The sequence below is a fragment of the Nymphalis io genome, chromosome 13, assembly GCF_905147045.1.
Source record: "Nymphalis io chromosome 13, ilAglIoxx1.1, whole genome shotgun sequence".
In the NCBI taxonomy this organism is placed as follows: domain Eukaryota; kingdom Metazoa; phylum Arthropoda; class Insecta; order Lepidoptera; family Nymphalidae; genus Nymphalis; species Nymphalis io.
In genome coordinates, this window is record NC_065900.1 from 2,667,410 (window position 1) to 2,687,649 (window position 20,240).

Genomic DNA, 20,240 nt, shown 5'->3' on the forward strand with positions numbered 1-20,240 from the left:
TACCCCTTTGAATAGGAATTCCGATTCTCTGGGCGAAGAATTAACGATTCCCTCTGCCCTCCTTTATATTAAAAACTACTTTTCACCCCCGGCTTTGCTTGTGTTGTTGTCTATGTCTTTTTCTGTATCCCTGACGATGTACGTGCGATATCATGATGGTGGAGTAGTTAGACTTGGAAGCGAAATAAACAAAAGCACTACTGTAATATTAGTAGTTTGTTATCATTTTTTTTACATAGAAAAAAGCTTCTAATAAATGGCTCAAGATATCGTTAATAAAGACATTTTAATTTCGTAAAGTTAACAAATATAAAATACTCTTTGCTATAAAACTGTGAGTCGTGCAGATATGTCAAAATACACATAAACCGAAACTATAATAAATAATTCAAATTGCGTGACGATTGTTAATAATGAAATTGTAATGAAATTCTTAAATAAAAAAAAAAAACTATCCTGGCATAATCATTTTATAATTTATAGGGATTAGACTGCCTCGTTGGTTTAGTGGCTAGATATAAGGTCGCTGATCGGAGGTCCTTGGTTCAATTCCCAGGTCGGGCCAATAAAAAAGTTATTGGGGTTTTCTGTATAGTTAGGCAGACTATCTCAGTGGTCTCTGTGGTTAATAGTTACTGAACGAAATATTAACCGTCAATTACATAGCCGCCAAGCTTTGGAACTAATTTATGTTCCGTGAGCACTGGCTCACTCACCCTTCAAATTGGAATATAACAATAATAAGTATTGCTGCTTGCCTGTAGAATATACGATGAGTGTGCATTTGAGTGGTGCCTAGATGTACTTGCACAAAGCCCTACCACCAATTCTAAATATAGTTTTGATGATCTAATACTCTAATAAAATAAATAAATAATAAAGCCAACATCAATGACGTAGTTGATAATACATATTTATCCTTAAGGCCGGTCTACACTTGAGTGACTACGTAAATAAACTGAGAAATTCAATGAACAAAACACAGGCGTTCTTTTGACTACCTTAGCATTTCTTAATTTACTATCGACTTTATTTTGAATGATTCTTGTTATGGCGTGCTTAAATAATTGCTTATTTTAAATTCACGCTAACTCAAAGGAAACCTGACGCCTGATTAAATCATGTGTACACATTATGAGTCGATAAATCTTGTGTTCTGCAGTGAAGAAAACATTCACAGGTAAGCTACACGTATCAGATTAGATCTTAGTGGATCTTGGACTGATCTTGATATTGAGTTCGGCTTACTAAGTTATTTTGACAGTTTAGCCGGACGCATTTCTTATCGAACTGTTGTTGGTATATTTTCGACACTCAATAAGCTAGATTATAATACTAATAATATCCTGGGACATTATTCACACACGGCCATCTGATCCCAAACTAAGCAGAGCTTGTACGATAGAAACCAGACAACTGATATACTACATATACTACTTTTCTTTTGTAAATACTTACTTATATAGATAATTACATCCAGACTCGGAACAAACAGACATGTTCACGCACACAAATGTCTGGCCTGGGTGGGAATTGAACCAACAATCTTTGGCGTCAAAGGCAAGTATCTACCAACTACGCCAACCGGCCCGTCAAATATATTATATTATATATTAATTATAATATACTAATATATAGTTATATTCACTGGTGGTAGGGCTTTGTGCAAGCTCGTCTGGGTAGGTACCACCCACTCATCAGATATTCTACCGCAAAACAGCAATACTTGATATTGTTGTGTTCCGGTTTGAAGGGTAAGTGAGCCAGTGTAATTACAGGCACAAGGGACATAAAATCTTAGTTCCCAAGGTTGGTGGCGCATTTTCTATAAGCGATGGTTGACATTTTTAGAATGCCAATGTCTAAGGGCGTTTGGTGACCACTTACCATCAGGTGGCCCATATGCTCGTCCACCTTCCTATTCTATAAAAAAAAAAAAAAAATATAAGAAAGTGGAAAGTATCTCTGTATTTTAAGCGTTCGTGGATAAACCACTGAACCGATTTTGATGAAGTTGGTATGAAGCAAGAAAAACCAAGAAAGGACAAAGACAAAAAATATATATACTGCAGGTGCAGGGTACACTTCTCCCCCTAACATGCAAGCAGCAGCAGAAGAAAACTAGTACTAAATAAAATTAATTTTGAATAAAACATCCCTTTTATAGAAGTAGTAGTAGTAGTAGTAATTTTAAGTGTGAATTTTATTCGATATGAATAAACCCTTAGACGTTACGCTTTATTCGGCGCCAGACAGGCGACTTTTCTGATTTGTCTTGGAATAATACGCCTACTGACAAAAAATATGTCAAGTATAACACGAGTACATTCTTCATAGAAATGGTTTATCAAAAATTATTTTATTATAAACTAGCCGAAGCCGAATTTTAAACATGGAAAAGAGGCGAATTTCTATTCAAACTTTTATCCCCCTTTTAACACTTTTAGGAGATGAATTTTCAAAAATCCTTTATTACTCACCTACGTTCCACCTTAGATTTTCACGCTCCACCTTAGACTGTATCTCACTTTCCATCAGGTGTGATAACAGTAAAGCGCTAGTCTATTCATTTAAAAAAAAACGTTCCATAAAAAATCTGTGACAATTTTCTTCTTATTAGACTTAGACCCGGTATGTCAGTAAATCATTTTTAAATTATATTTAGTAAAATAACGGCCTCATTTATAAACGTTGCCTAGCGATGGTTTATTTAAATACTGATTTCTCTCTTTCTGTCATTATTGATTTGACATTCGAAAGAAGAAGACACATAACTATTTAACTAGCCACAAAGCAATTCTGGTGGTAGGGCTTCGTGGAAGCTCGTCTGGGTAGGTTACCTGGTTAGGTACCACCCACTTATCAGATATTTTACCGCAAAGCAGCAGTACTTGGTGTTGTTGTGGTCCAGTTTGAAGGGTGAGTAAGCCAGTGTAATTACAGGCATAAGGGACATAACATCTTAGTTCCAAGTTCCAAGGTTGGTGGCGCATTGGCGATGTAAGCAATAGTTAACGTTTCTTACAATGCCAATGTCTATGGGCGTTGGGGACCATTACCATCAGGCCCATATGCTCGTCCGGCTACCTATTGTATAAAAATAAACTAATCACTATAAACATCGTTTAAATAAGTAAGGCCGTTAGTTTTCCGTATTAGTTTTTTTTTTTAAAGATTATTCAATAACTAGATTTACATTTTGCTTGCGTAGAATGTTGCATTTTTATGCAAAATATATTTTTAATATATATTTTTTATAAATATTGAAAGATAAGTAGAGTATTTTAAATATAGAATGATATATTGCAATAATTATAAACTTATTGTATTGTCTATTATCATTTACTAAGTCGTTAAACCAATGAGGAATCACGTTTCTTTTCTATTTATGGCTTGCGATTAATCGTGTTTAAATAACAATGCCTTTATTTTGTTTAAGATTGGAATTGTTTATATTTAAGATACCAGATGGCTCAGTGGTTAGAACGCGTGAATCTTAACCGGTGATCGCGGGTTCAAACCCACCAAGCACCACTGATGAAGGAAATCATCGTGAGGAAATTGCATGTCTAATTTCATTGAAATTCAGCCACGTGTGTATCTACAAACCCGTATTAAGTTATTGAAAAAGTTGTTTTAATTCACAGACAGACATTTCAATATTATTTATTTGTGTAGTTCATGTTCTCTTCAAGTCGTACGCTTTATAAACGTTTTGGTCTGGTCACAATAGTAAGCAATCAATTGATACTGCCGTTAAGTAATTATAGCCATTTATTACACGCAAATTTGGTATTTTATTTACTTGAAGATATAAAGGTTACCTGCTTAATGCTATAGAGGTCCTTCACCTAAAATGTTCTTAATTGCGATAAAGGAAATAAAGCAACAACGAAAAAGGTCATTGACCTGTCAAATAGTGAAACCTTATGAAATGTTTATAAATATTAAATGTCAATATAGCTTAGATCAATTTATAAATAAATTACAATACAGTATCGCTAGGGTTTAGTTAAATGATAATTTCATAGTATAAGGGGGGAGGAGGAGATAGTGCTTGCTATTAATATACGTTTATCGATTTAAAAATATATATATATCGTGCTCGGAGGTAAAGAAAAATTTCGTTTAGATATCTTCATGTCTCAGATGAAAATCTTCCACTTGTACATGCACTATCAACCAATACACATTGGAATTCCATGTGGTGGAATAAGCTCCTAACCTTCTCCTTAACGTCGGCTTTTACTTTTTACTTTAGTTTTGTTCATGTCTAATGAACCAACACTTATTGATACGATCATTCATACATACATCTATCACTCATTTACACTTCACATTCATTCAATATTCGATGAGACGACTTTACAGTTGACTGTCAGCCATTCGAGAGTCATCCTTTGGTTAAGAAGGACGTGTGCTAATTGGAGCTTAAAAGATAATATTTATATAATTGTCGAATTAAATTTCTAGTGTTATTTGTAAATTCCTTCTGAGCGTATTATTATATAATGAAGGATTATATATTAATTTAAAATTAAAAGAGGGTTAAAAGGCTATCTAGTTATTTCGAGGAATAGTTTCGGTACCGACCTTTGTTGTATACACACGGAAAAAGAAAACAAATACAAAAGAAGCTTCAACTTTGATTAGCGAAAGCCTAAAAGAACTTTATAAAGACCTGCCGTAATATGATTCAGGGTGTGTGGGGAAAACCAGAAAGGAACCGTAAGACAGTAAACGTGGGGTTGGTTACACATACCTGTAGATTTCACGATAGGCAAGGTTCCCCTGACGCTATAAACAGGTGCACAATGTTAGAATATTATCGTGTGACACGACACACTGGCAATGATTTTCTTGCCCACAATCTTCCCAAAAAAAAGATATTTTATTTTGTCTTCTTCACATACATGGAATCAATAAGGATAGCAATATACAGGTCAATTTTTTCTAAGTAACCTTTAATGAATAAATGACAGTTCCTCGATTACTTTTTAATTGTAATTTAGTTTCCATTTGGAAGTTACTGTATTAATTGTTGTCATCATGTGTTTGCAGGTATGTATTTATGCGTTTGCACATTTAAATCAATTCGCTAACTTGCTTATTGCTGTCATTAATGATATATAATGTTTCAGCTTCCATTAAATTCAATTATGTGAATATAATATAATATATGTGCATATATTTCGAATAAATATAATCTATAATGGTTTTAATAATAGAAAAATATTTATAATAAAAAGTTGAGATTGAGTTTTCCTGTCGATAATTCTTAATAGCAGCCCAGAGTCTGGAAGTTGGAAGTGTGTACACTGCCGTGCCTTTGAAAGCACGTGAAGCCGTTGGTCCTGCGTCTGTCGTGTCGGATTGCCGTCCTGTAGGATTATGAGAGTTAGGTAATAGAGAGTGAACCTGTGTTTGCGCACACACTTATGCAATATATGTCTTGCGCAGTTGGCTGATCTCTCTTGAGATTCGCCGCTGTGGTGGACATCGGTCTGGAGGACTAATAAAATCTTAATAGTGTGTGCAATCCACAAGGTAAGATAATTTGTTTTCTTAATTTTAAGCGTCGTGTGATCGGAATTAGTAAATTTTTTAAATTCTGATTTTCTATTGCACCATAGCCGACATGGACCAATGGTTCGATCACATGAATCTTAACCGTAGAATGTGGATTCAACACCAGTTAGCACCATTGAATTTTCATGTGTTTAATTTGGTGTTTATAATTGGTGCCGTACAAAGGAGATATTAGTTGTTTTAACGTCAGACTGACACTTCAATTTTATTTACTTGTATATAATGCTTTTCTGTTGTTTTCTTTAAGTATTAGTCAATTGTACAAACTTGAAAAAATTAAAGAAAATATGTCCGAACAAATATAAAAATAAATATATATAGACAATTTGAGAACCTCCTCCTATTTTGAAGGCAATTAAGAACTAACTTTTATATCTAAATATTTATATGTTAATTGATAAGTCTTATAATTTTTATATTCATTGTCGCATAATACTTTCTGACGTCACACTGTCGTTCTGCGTTGAGTTTCGTATTTGTTTTTAAAGTGTACAGATATTCGTTACGTTTGAATGATTACATCTTAATGTTGCCTGTATATGTATTTATTTAATACCGTTAAATCGTTATAGAAATATACTTAGGCATATTTTACAAATATTAATCACGTTATTAATATTGACATGCAAACACAAAATATGAGACAAGACAAGCCGTGCTAAAGATACCAACGCGTGAGCTATCTTGTGAGGCTTAAATAAGTTAGTTGATGAGGTATGTAGCATGTAACTTGCAATCAGCATGTATCATCATATGTGGTTATGTATTTGGTTAAACTTGGTTCTTAATTAGATTAGGGGTGTCGATATTTTTTTAATTCTTTTGCAAGGAATTATGAATTTTTTTATTTTATCTATTTAATTTTTATTATATAATATTGTTTTGCTGTTGTTAACTGTTTGAATCTTAATAATTATTATTTGTAATTTACAAAATTGCTTGTTTACTGTCATACATGAATTAGTTTTGAGTGGAAACTTGATTGGTGTGTGATCGAGTTAATTTGTTGTGTAGTATATGTGGCGTGTACTGTTTGTTTCCCAGATATAATAGAAAAAAAAAAAAAAAAATAAAGAAATAAAATATCCGTTTTTGATAATGGGTTAAATAAAAAATAAAAAGTTCGACGTATGTTTTTCGTATCTGTTTTTTTTTTTGTTACGTTTAAACTGCTGTACCAATTATGATAGCATTTATTATACAATCAATCAATCAATCAACAGCCAATCGTTGTCCACTGCTGAACATAGGCCTCTCCCAAGGTGCGCCAAAGCTCCCTGTCCTCCGCCTTCCGCATCCAGTTGGTGCCCGCCACCTTCTTAAGGTCGTCGGTCCACCTGGCTGGAGGGCGCCCTACGCTGCGCTTGCCGATTCGCGGTCTCCACTCTAGGACTCATCTGCTCCAACGGCCATCGGTCCTACGACATACGTGACCAGCCCACTGCCACTTCAGCCTGCTAATTTTGCAAGCTATGTCGGTGACTCCGGTTCTTTTCCGGATAATCTCATTTCTGATCTTATCCTTCAAAGATACTCCGAGCATAGCTCGCTCCATAGCACGCTGAGCGACTTTGAATTTGTGGACTAGTCTCGCAGTTAGTGTCCACGTTTCGGCACCGTATGTCATGGCAGGTAAGACGCATTGGTTGAAGACTTTCGTCTTCAAACATTGCGGTATAGACGACTTGAGGACTTGACGAAGGTTGCCAAATGCTGCCCATCCCAAGCGAATTCTTCGATCGGCTTCCTTCTCGAAGTTGTTCCTACCGACTTGTATTATCTGTCCTAGGTAGGTATATTCACTAACAACTTCGAGAGGTTTCCCCTCGACGTATATCGGTCCCGGCACGACATGCCTATTGAACATGACCTTGGTCTTGTCCAAGTTCATACCGAGACCGACACACCGGGAAGACTCGCCTAGGCTACGCAGCATTCCGGTGAGTTGTTCCAGCGACTCTGCTATGATGACGATATCGTCGGCAAATCGAAGGTGTGAGATGTACTCGCCGTTTACATTGACTCCATACCTAGTCCAATCCAGCGTTTTGAAAACGTCTTCCAACGCGTTGGTGAACAGTTTCGGGGATATTACATCCCCCTGTCTCACCCCTCTGCGCAGTTGGATCGCCTTCGTCTTATTATACAATCTGAACTTTAAATATTGGAAAGAGCTAAGGTATTGTAAAAGATAATTAGCTACTAAAGCACATAAATTATAAGAAATGTAATTATTCCATTTGAACAAAGTCACGAGGCAGAGAGCAGCTAGTAATCTAATAATATAAACTTAGTTTCAATTGAGTATGTAAAAATTAAATTATATTTAACTACGAACAATGTTTGTTATGTTGTTTCTATTTGTGATGCTAGTTACCCTCTTTATATGACACTTTAATACATTCAATAGTTATTATTTAATTGAGTAAAGTGACATTACTATATTTTTTTATTAAAATATACTTAATGTACTTAAAAATGACATTGTATAGTGTAGTAATTAAAAATGTATCAATTATATGTAAGTAAAATCTTTTCTATTATTAAAAACCCAAATTAATATTGTTTTACTTCTTAAAGTATGTCAAATAAGTATCATTGCTATATTAAAAGTAAAAAAAAAAAAACATTTAAGAATACACTATAAAAAAAACAACAAACCAAAAAGCTATGTGAATACAGTGTTTAAAATACACGAAGTGTACATACACTTACTATTTATTAAAAATAGTTTCTACCGCGACTAACGCGCATTAAAACTTCCATGATTGGTTTAGCAGTTAGAGCGTAAAAGCGTTACAAATAAACTAACACCTTTTCAACTTAATAATATTTGTAAGGATAATCCGGAGAGCGAACAACGTCAGTCACTTTACAATTTATTGTTATGCTATGTAATTTAAGAATTAAATTGAGATTTTTAAGGAAAAGTAATTCGATTTGATATATTATTATACGCTGGCAACCCTGTTCCTTAAGTCATGCAAGTACTAAAGCCAGTCGGTCTCGCTTCGCCGCTCGCGTCGCATTTCCGTCCGCTTGGTTGTGTTTAATTGTGTTGTGTCGTCAAAAAGTGAAATTTCTACGTGGAATAAACGTTGGTAAACGTAAGTTACAATATTTGAGAACTTTTTTATTAAATGTTAATTTGTGTAATACTTGTTATATATATTTAGTAGAATGCAAAGAAATCATTATTATCCATATGGCTGCCAAAATGTACACAAGTAAAATAATATACAATATGCTTTATTGTACATAAGCCATGAAAAGAAAACAAAAACAATTCAAAAGTGATTGGTCCAAAAAGCGATCTTATTTACAGCTAAAAAAAATATTACAATATTTTTTAAAGTATTTAATTTTTTTTTTAATTAAGTTTTTTATTTTTTTTAATTAAAATCTGTCTGGAATAATTAAAATCAATAATTATAATACTTTCAATCACAAAAAAAGCATTGTATAATATGAATGAATAAATTTCTTAAAATTATCGAACGTAAAAAAAAATAGTTGCATAATATTTTTCTCTGCCTGTTATTACATTTTTTTTATCATAATCTATATGTACGTAAGGTATATTATGATAAAACGAACAGGTTTTTATATAAAGTTGTCAGGTTAGGGTTACTGTTTACGTTCAGTCGTGAGCGACCTCGGCACTTGTTCACGGATAGCAAGATCTCACTCGCAATTGTTTTTGCATGTATAACACGAAACCGGTATGTCTTCCAGTTCCCATACGTCTGATAATACGTGCTAACTATCCTATATTATAAAATTTATATCAAGCATTGAGTAGAATATTCTGTATGACTTAATTATGGTTATTACAAATGCAAACTAAAAGTCAAATGTTTTAATTCAATGTGGAAGCGTTACACTGGCTTTGTGAAAAATGTAATATCGGTTCGGAAAGATATGCGTCGGATTTGAGACGAAATGGCGATACTGACTTTTATAAAGTTCTAAGAGATTTAATTTAGTTGTATTATAGTCGTTTTTATTGGGTTTAAAAGAAGTCGACCTAGGTCGCATATTTTAGCTTGGGCTGTTTTCTACGTGTTGTAACAAAGTGAAAACGGTTTATCTTATTTAAAAAATATAACGGCTTAAAGTAATTTTGAAATATTCGAGGCGATATTTATATTTGAACGAAACAATATATAATCAATATTCTTAGCCAATAGTTTACAATTTTATTTTCAAACCATGAATATAGCTTAGTTTTGAAAAGCCGGTTGGCGTGGTTGGTAAATACTTGCCTTTCACGCCGAAGGTTGTGGGTTCGATTCCCATCCACGACAGACATTTGTGTGCATGAACATGTCTGTTTATTCTGAGTCTGGGTGTAATTATCTATATAAGTATGTATTTACAAAAGAAAAGTGGTATATGTAGTATATCAGTTGTCTGGTTTCCATAGTACAAGCTCTGTACAAGCTTAATTTGGGATCAGATGGCCGTGTGTGAAAATGTCCCAGGATATTATTATTATTATAGCTAATATTTTCTTAGTTCTTTAACTTTCTTCATAATTCCTATGTTCATGTTGAGTAAATGCGGAATGTTTCTATTTCCACTCCCCAATAAGAAAATCCTTTATTAATATGCAGTGCTATTCTCTAAAAACTCACTTAAGCGTGAAATGTTGACAAACCTTACTTACCGTGATATACCATTTTGATGCGTGTATTCTTGAAATGTTATAATTTTAACGGTCAATGTCGCGTATCACTTTTTGTCATTACACGACCGATTTCTGCGGTGAGTTTCGAGTTTGCTCAGAAACAGAAATAATATTTAAATTTGAAATAAATATTCAAACATGTTACATAAAATAAACGAAATTTTAATGATGTGTGTTTGTGATATAATTTAGTAAATATTTTACATACTATATTTATGGACATATGCATGTTTTTAGTTTTATTGAATCTATGTATCATTGTTATATCAATAAAATTTTGTCTTATGATATGAGATTATATTTTATGACTGATAAATCAATTAAATGTAATTGTTAAGACAAGTAAACATTACTAGCGTGTCTTTGAAATATCAAGCCGCCATGTTTATTTATTTATTTTCCATAATCCTAGCGGTTTTATTAAATAAATAGAAGATTCTATGAAACATATCTAAGTGGAGCATTTTTTTACTGTTTTTTTTATTACATTTGTAGTGTTATAAGATGTTTCGTAGTAAGATAAGATTATTTGCAGATAGTTACCGACGATCACGTGCTGAACAGAAATGTAAATCTACTTTTAAATTATTATATAGTTTATTTACCTACTAGAAATGTAATGCATTATACACTGGTGGTAGGGCTATGTGCAAGCTCGTCTGGGTAGGTACCACCCACTCATCAGATATTCTACCGCAAAACAGCAGTACGTGGTATTGTTGTGTTCCGGTTTGAAGGGTGAATAAGCCAGTGTAATTACAGGCACAAGGGACATAACATCTTAGTTCCCAAGGTTGTTGTCGCATTGGCGATGTAAGCGATGGTTAACATTTCTTTCAATGCTAATGTCTATGGGCAGTGGTGACCACTTACAATTAGGTGGCCCATTTGCGCGTCCACCTACCTATTCTATAAAAAAAATGCCTGTTTAAAAAATTTGTCATACTATTTGGTATTTATAGTTTCGCTCCGATCTTCAGACATTACTCAATAAATGTGCTATCTACGCAGAAATATTTCAAATCGGTACTCGTAGTTTACAGGGATCAACTTTCAACTATCAATTTCGCTGGGGATTCATCCGCCATCATACTTTATCTTGTTTTGCTCGATAGTCTGTTCCTGACCACGACAATTGCAACTTTGTAGTAACGTCGGGCAGAATAAAAATGAATGATTGTAATTTAAATTTTGTATATAGAAAAGGACATACACCCTCTTCCCTAAAACGCTTGTATATAGAAAAGGACTTACCCTCATACCTCTTCCCTAAAACGCCGGTTGGAACGTAGTTTAATATAAAATTTATTTAACTAAGAAGGATGTTTATCGTTATAATTTCTAGGTGAATTGTTCAGTATTTGTTAATAGTAAGTCAATATGCCATTCTTCAACGAGAGAATTAATCTTATCAGCTGGAACTGATGTTAAGATTGCTATGTAAATAAATTATTTGTATTAAAGGCTAGTCATAATTATATTTTTTATAAGCCTTGTGTTGTGTTTATTTTTTATTCTCGACGTAGTTGTGACCACCTAAATGCGTCTCCACATTAGTCAGCCACATCAGGCTAGTATGCCGTTAACCCATTCACGATTATATTTATAACCTTATAAGCCGATGCCTAATATGAAGATTTTTACTCGAGAAGATTTTAGAGTTTCGTCATGAGAAAAAAGAAATGTGACGTCACGGCAGGACATGCAGTGCTTTCGATACTTAAGTCAACTTAACTTGGTATATAAAAACATGTGTGCATTCGATGCGCTTGAATTATTATTGTAGATATTTTTCTAGCTTGTAATATGAATACATAAGTTTAGTCTACGTTTGTCCGTCTAAGTGTCAAGACCGTACATACGGGAGATAATAAAAAAAAATCGCTAATGTAACATTGATAATCAGATATCGGTTTCAAGATTTCAAGGCTAGTGATTCTCAGACTGGTTTGTTTGCATTTTTATGTATGATATAATATTTTGATATGATAAAAAAATGTAAAGTAAATTGCACACTAGGCACAATATAGAATGCAGTGTCCCAAGCGATAAGGGCGTTTAGCTGCACTGTGCACAACAGCACGGTCACGAGCTGTGACCTAACTTAAAGTCTTTTAACTCAAATAAGTAGTAATTATATATTGAAAATATTTACATATTAAAAGGTAATAATTTATATAATTCTATTTAAGATAACTTTAGTATAATCTGAATAGATCTCTGTTAACGAACAATATACTTTTGTCGTCATATAAAGGTACTATTTTTATTATTATGTCGGCCGTATCTTATATAATCTCAATGACTCGATACTGTTTGTTATCGATGAAGTAATATTTGGAGATAACTTTACTTTTAGTTAACTATTCAAGAGTGACGAACGCTTGTATTCTGTAAGTATTCATTGATTGTTAGAAGTAAGACTTGTTGAATGTATATAAATGTGACAAATATCAAATCGCTTTGATAGAAAAATAATCGTCGAATAATTCAATTAAAAATATGTAATGTGTGCTTTGTATAAATATATAAGGGTACGTAACAGTGATTCGTTTCGAATTCTAACTTTTAAATTTGGGACACGTTTTTTTTTTAATGTATATGCTAGGCGCTTGACTGTTATCACACCTGATGGAAAGTGAGATACAGTCTAAGGTGGAGCGTGCTTGCCTAGAAGATGCTTATTCACTGTTGAACAACAATTGTTTTAACAATCTTCGACCGAATGTATTAGTTCCTTGTGCCGGAATAAATTTAAAAAAAAAGTACGTCATCGCCCGTCATAGAAGAATAATATCACTTTTGGCGCGAACTTTGGGTGCTTCGAACATACAAATACCTGAATTGTTATTTTTAGTTGGTTTTGTTAGTGATTAATGATTATTTTGTTTGTTATTTGTGTATTTCTTATTATAAAGTCAAATACTTATTTATTAATAAAATATATATAAAAAAGTCATTTTCACTTCGGGTTTGTAAGAATAGATAACCATATAGTGGTTATCATCAGAATTACGAGTATATATATGATATGTTCTTAAAGTCGTAAAATTAAATGTTCAAAGGTTTATTTTTGTTTTTGTACTTTAAATTCTTTACAATTAAAATAACAATGGTTTATAGTTTCAGGCTGTGGTAGGCTAGCGTAGAAAATGTTTACGTGTTGCGTATTCTTTTAATACATAATTATTATGTCAACAATGTTCGTGTATGTATAGAAAAATCCATATCAGTTGAATTTGTTTGTCACAAGATATTAATCGTTCATGAAACTATTTATAGATAAAAAAAATATTAATACGACGCAGAGAAATATTAATAAGACGCAGGGCCAACGACTTTACGTTCTTTCTATATACTTAATTTATAAAGTATGCAAAAGGTAAACATACTAATGCCCTTAAAAATAATGAATAATATGTATAGCTGTAACAGGTTTCTTAACTTGCCAACTGGTCTTCCTAACCGCATATCGATTGCCCTAAATTTATATAATAAATAAAAACTGCTCTTTGTGTTTTCTCACTATTTCAATAATAAATATTATTAAAAAATCTTTAAACCCAAACCAATAATGCGTAGTATTTATACGGTAAGACGTTTTGAATTTGTCATTTATTTCCAGAAAGGTCAATTACTTTTATATGCATAGGTTAACACGCCATCGTGTTTACCACGTTTTGAGAATAATAAGATATACGAAACGGGTTTTATTCGTTTTTTAAGTAAATATTTCATTGAATTATATAATAATAGTTGACTATATAATAGAAACCTATATATTCAAGTGCTTAGTTCCGAGTCGAAATTTGAAATCGATCTTTTATATATTTGGTTTTTTAACTACATTAATTGTGTTAATTGTAAATACTTGATAATGACTTATCAAAAATATCCATTTATAAAGAAATACATCAGCATATTCGTTTAGTGTACTTTACATAACTTATTTCAAATTGCAAAATTGCTATTCAAAAGTGCTGGCAAGAACCCACTTGAATAAAGTGTATTTAGATTTGGTTGATTTTTTTTAAAATGTATGAGCAAATAAATAAAATTGAAGGAATGTCGACTGCGCTGGTACGGCTATATCCTGGGACGTAACGATGATCATCCTATCAAGAAAGCCTTAAATATCCCGGACCAACCGCGGGGAAGAGGGTGACCGCCCGCAACCTGTTGGTCTGAGAAAGAGAATCTGAGTACACAGACAACCAGACAATCTGAGTACCAGAACAGAGCTCTCTGGCGCAGATGTACAAGGAGACCCGACCCCAGCTGAACTGGGAAGAGGGTTTGAACAAAGAAGAAGTATGAGCAAATAAATAATGATTGTAAATTAAAAGCAATGAACGAATGTGAAGGAGCTAAAACAAGACAAATTACCAGCGATGGTTATGATCGAAAGATATACTGAAAATGCTATGTATATAAATAAAGTACAATTCTACATTATTATATATACAAATAGAGATAATTTTCTCTATCACATCACGAAATCTACGACAATTTATTAAATACCATATATTTTTAGTTGGCAACTATGTAACTTCAGACAATTTATCGTAATATTTTTCTAGATAATTATAATGGAACTAGTATAATTTCATCTAATGACTTAATATAGTAATATTGATATTATTCGCCTTAGTAGGGTTTTGTAAATCCATCTGGGTAGGTACCACCCACTCATCAGATATTCTACCGCTAAACAGCTGTACTTAAAATCTTGTTGCGTTCTGCTTTGAACGGTGCGGGAGCGAGCCAGTGTAGCTACAGGGACATAACTTCTTGGTTCCCAAGATTAGTGGCGCATTGGCGATGTAAGGAATGGTAAATAATTCTTACATCACCAGTAAAAAATGGAATTCCTTACCAGCTCACGTGTTCCCCTCTTACAACCCGGGTTCCTTCAAACGAGGCGTGAAGAGGCATCTTGCGGGCCGGCAAGGCGAAGGCGGCTAGTGCAGAACATTCTTCTCGACTGTACTGGCCGTCGTCACGTTTGGACTCTACTACCACTTACCATCAGGTGGAGTAGTCATTTGCCCTCCCTCTGTGGGTGACTACTTACCGCCAGGTGCTTAATTTGACCGTCCTGCGTCCTGCCTATATCACAAAAAAAGTATTTGCCACAGTTTTCTAATAACCCTCTACGTGGTCTCATTGGGCGTTAGTGGAACCATTTGGTGAGTTGAAGATGAATCATAAAGGAGTTAAATAAAGAAATATTAATTTGTATACAAAGAATACTTTATTAATATGAAATACCGTGTGTGGTTTAAAAATAATATTTGATAACAATGAACTTTAAAGCTGAAAATATATTCTATAATTCGTTTCACTTCAGTCATAATGAATGTAATCAGCGTGTTATATTATGTTTTATGTTCTCAAGACGTACTTATTGTTAAAGTGTCGGAGCGAAGTTAACTATATTTTTGTTGATAAATAATAAGAAACTATTAATGTTACATTTTTTTTCATATTTTTAGCATAAAACTTTACAAATATGCAATGTTACAAATATTGTATTCATGGCTTATTAGAAAGAAATAACAAGATAATAAAAAAAATCCTCGTTTATATTTTGTTAATAAATCATTATTAATATATGAACTTATTCTTATTATTATTATCTATTAAAAAAGAAAAATAAAACGTACATTTTTCAGTGTAATTATTGAAAATATCCGTGATATTCTAAACTAAAATGATTTCGTTCAAAAATACTTTAAACTTTAAAGTTTCGAACAAGTAGTAGTTTGTAAGTTTGTGTAATGAAGGTCCTGCGTAATATCCGATTTCTGATTCTGGCGCTGATTGTACTGACTGACAGTAGAGCAATTTTAAGTTTAAAATGTCGACATTGTGTCGGATTTTCCCGCACGTAATTGTACAAGTTTTGTCAACGATGACGATTCACTTCTTATTGATATTGATTTATAATCTTATGTTGTTGTACTAACATATGTACTACGTTGATATCTAACGGTCCTTTGAGAATTTGGGTCTGGACAGTCGACAATAAAGAGTTATTTTAAAATAAATTATATAATATATGTATAGCATACAACATATAATACATAAGTTGTAAGGTATAAATGTACAATAGAAATAAGTAATTATACTACAACTCATCATTATATAATATACATTGTTAACTGCATTAAAACGCGCTTACTGTGATTAGGTATGTATTATATGAATCAATAGCGTGATTTTGTTATATACGCGTCCGTCCGTAATCAGTTTTGCAATGATTGCCTTTTAATAAACATTCCATATCCCTTTAACGCCACTGTTGTTGTAATATAAAGATTATTTAATCATTGAATAATTAACAAGGATAATAAAGAAATTCTCAACTTTTTTCAATTATTAGAAATAACCCTTCCTCATACTTCATAATTACCTTACTCTATAAAACATCAGTTATATTAATAAACAATTTTCTTTACAGAGTCGACTGGCCGCAAGATGTCGGGTGGAGGAGCGACAGGTGCGTTGCTGTACGCGGTCTTCGCGGCAGTGTTGGGAATGCTTCAATTCGGCTTCAACACTGGAGTCATCAACGCACCGAGAGAGTTTATCGAAAACTTCATCAATGAAAACTACTCGGTAAACTCCGGCACAGTGTTCAGTGTCATCGTGAGCATATTCGCCATCGGCGGTATGATTGGTTGTCCACTAGCCAGCTGGATTGCTGATAAACGTGGTCGCAAGTTTGCGTTAATTGTGAACGCCGCCTTCGGTGTTATAGGAGCAGTGTTTATGGGCTTCAGCAAAGCATCAACGTCACTCGCGATGTTGATCATCGGTAGGTTTCTTATCGGTATAAATTGTGGCTTTGCTACCACGGCGTCGCCCACTTATGTGTCCGAAGTAGCGCCCGTCAGGTTACGCGGTGCATTTGGAACTGTCAATCAGTTGGCCGTAGCTTTTGGACTTGTTGGAGGACAGATTTTAGGCATTGACGTCATATTGGGTAGCAATGAAGGCTGGCCCTGGCTTCTGGGATTAGCTATAATCCCGTCAGCAGTTCAGTTTTTAATGTTGCCATTTGCTCCAGAGTCTCCTCGATATCTTCTCCTAGTACAGCGCGATGAAGAAAAAGCGAGAAGTGCGTTAACAAAAATAAGAGGGACGACAGAAATTGATGATGAAATTAAGGATATGCACGATGAGGATCGAGCAGAAAAGCAAGAGGAAAAATTTACTATAGGTGATTTATTAAGGATTGAAAGTTTGCGTACTCCTATGATTATTGGAATTGTTATGCATCTGTCTCAACAACTTGGAGGTATCAACGCTGTTCTCTATTATTCGGCATCGATTTTCGTCAGCACTGGACTAACAGAAAGAGATGCAAGATTGGCTTCGATCGGTGTCGGCAGCATGTTGTTTGTAATGGCGTTAGTGTCTATACCTTTGATGGATCGTCTCGGCAGGCGAACTCTTCAGCTGTGTGGTCTCGGCGGCATGACTCTGTTTTCAATTTTAATGACAATAGCCTTCTTCACTTACCAGAACAACACCACAATGAGCGTGTTCGCTGTTTTGTTCACATTATTATACGTTGCCTTTTTCGGTGTCGGTCCCAGTTCCATACCTTGGATGATTCTATCTGAACTATTCGGTCAGGGAGCTCGAAGTGCCGCCGTCAGTGTCGGCGCACTCGTGAATTGGTTCGCTAATTTTATTGTCGGTCTAACGTTCATTCCTCTATCAGATTTACTGGGTAACTTCGTTTTCTTGCCGTTCACGGTACTTTTAATTATATTTTTCGCATTTACTTACTTCAAATTGCCGGAAACGAAGAACAGGACGATAGAAGAAGTGACGGCTCTTTTTAAGAAATAATTGTACCTCAAGTATTTAATTTAAGCAACATTCCTTAGATATAAGATAACCTAATATTGCAATAAGCGTACACTAAACATTGTGATAGAAATTGTATTATCTTGTTCGTTTGAAAACTTTTTTTATCTTTGAGAAAAGTTTTAATGGACCTCGTATTTACTCGATGAAATCGTTCGTCTTCGATTTCGGATTAAAGTTAGGAAGACTGAAAAAGAACGTACGTTAAATATATTTTATTACAATACAATGTACTTACCATGAATACTATATTAAATGATATAGAGAAGATATATAAGTTCATTTTGTTGTGTTGCCTTGTATTATTTAAAACATTTTATCGTGTTAAACATATACTTCTTAGAAACATTTGATTTCTACTTAATTGTAAATTCAAAGATCATTCCGACATTATTATTTTTAACTTAAACATTTTTCACACGTGAAGTTTCAAGAATAAATTGGTGGTAACAGTACTGTCAAAAATTAAAAAAAAAATCGTTCCAATTTCGCAGTGCCTTAGCTTTCTTTCTCGATATTCCCATTTAATTACCAATCATGATATTTAAAGGTAGATCTTCTTCTTCTTTGTTCAAACCCTCTTCCCAGTTCAGCTGGGGTCGGGTCTCCTTGTACATCTGAGCCAGAGAGCTCTGTTCTGGGTTGTCTGTGTACTCAGATTCTCTTTCTGGGCCTCTTTTTGTATGTTTGACCACCAGGTTGCGGGCGTTCGCCCTCTTCCCCGCGGTATATTTAAAGGTAGATATTTCATTATATTTTATGCAGTTATTTCTATCGTTCAAAGTTTCTCAGCTCACTCTATATTTCACCGTCCTAGTGTACATTAGTGCCAATAATGTATACCGTGTTATTAGTAAATATAAAAATGTAACGATGATTATGTTTTGTCTCTTTCGCGCATTATCAGACTTATATATGTTAAACAGTGACAGATTATTTATAACAGCTCTATGAGTAATTTATTAATAACACGGCCGTAGTTTATAGGAAATAAAACTGTTGATATATTTAATATATATATTAGATAATTGTAAGCTATTTAGACCAAACAACTTACATCAAAACTGCACAATGTATTTTCTATGACGCGTCACTTTGAACGGGAACGCCTTAAGTATAACAACTTATTCAATGTATGTAAAATTGCACATGACACACTTTTTATATATTCATAAATAAGTCGATATGTATAATATTCCAACAAACTAGATTAATTATATAAGTATTTAATTAAAATTCAAAATTGATTATTATTATCATCTCTTCAGTATCTGCACAATGAAGTTTAAATAAATCGTTTCTTAGTCATTTTACTATGAATTGATTATATTCGTTATATGCTTGTTAATTATATATAATATTATACATAATACATAGGTAATTTACATAATTCTATTGATTATTATATATCACGTGTATATGTTATTTTATGGTAACCTTTTTATATATGAAGTATAAAATACGATATCGTAAACGTTAATTTTCATAAAAGATTAAAAAGTATTATATAAGTATTTTATTATTGTACAACAACACACGTTTTTTTATACAACAATAAAAATGTTTGATCTCAATTTTATGCTTCATATGCAGTGTCTTGAACTGCATGATTATTTACACAATTAAAAAAAAATAAACTTTTTTTAATCTATATATGTAGTAACCAGTTGCTACAATAGAGAGTTTATTCATTTTTAAGATGTTCCCGTTTACAAATTATATTATATGATAAACCTTTTTATAATTCGTAAATTATGACTAGTTGATATTGCACGTTTATATATAACTTAAGTAGCATCAATATATTAAAAAAAACGTGTAACGATTAAATTTCTCGACATTTGTTATAGATAATATAAATATTTAAACTTATGTAACACAGATAATATATAAAACATTTTTAAATATTACGTTACATTTATTTTTTCTGCGTATTATTGTTATTTTTATTAGGTACTATGTTATGAGTTTTGTTATGTAATCATGTGAATAAGTACTATATTTAAACATTATTGTAAATCCCGTTAATACAAAATACGAATTTAATTCGCTGTTGATATTAAAATATTAAGTAATTTAA

General features: G+C 33.1%; 1 protein-coding gene across 4 annotated transcripts in view; it reads left to right on the forward strand.

Moving 5' to 3' along the window:
* The window catches only part of LOC126772820 (glucose transporter type 1-like), a 29,045-nt gene extending 8,825 nt beyond the window's left edge, over positions 1–20,220 (forward strand). The window contains exons 1-2 of one of the 4 annotated variants that reach the window (XM_050493416.1): positions 8,455–8,696; positions 16,743–20,219. In XM_050493416.1, coding sequence (XP_050349373.1) covers positions 16,760–18,142 — 1,383 coding nt within the window. In that variant the 5' untranslated portion in view covers positions 8,455–8,696; positions 16,743–16,759 and the 3' untranslated portion in view covers positions 18,143–20,219. Of the gene's footprint in view, positions 1–8,454; positions 8,697–12,203; positions 12,227–16,742 lie in introns of those variants that run through there. The other 3 variants (XM_050493418.1, XM_050493417.1, XM_050493415.1) reach the window with 3 other exon arrangements.
* Positions 20,221–20,240: the final 20 nt, after the last annotated feature.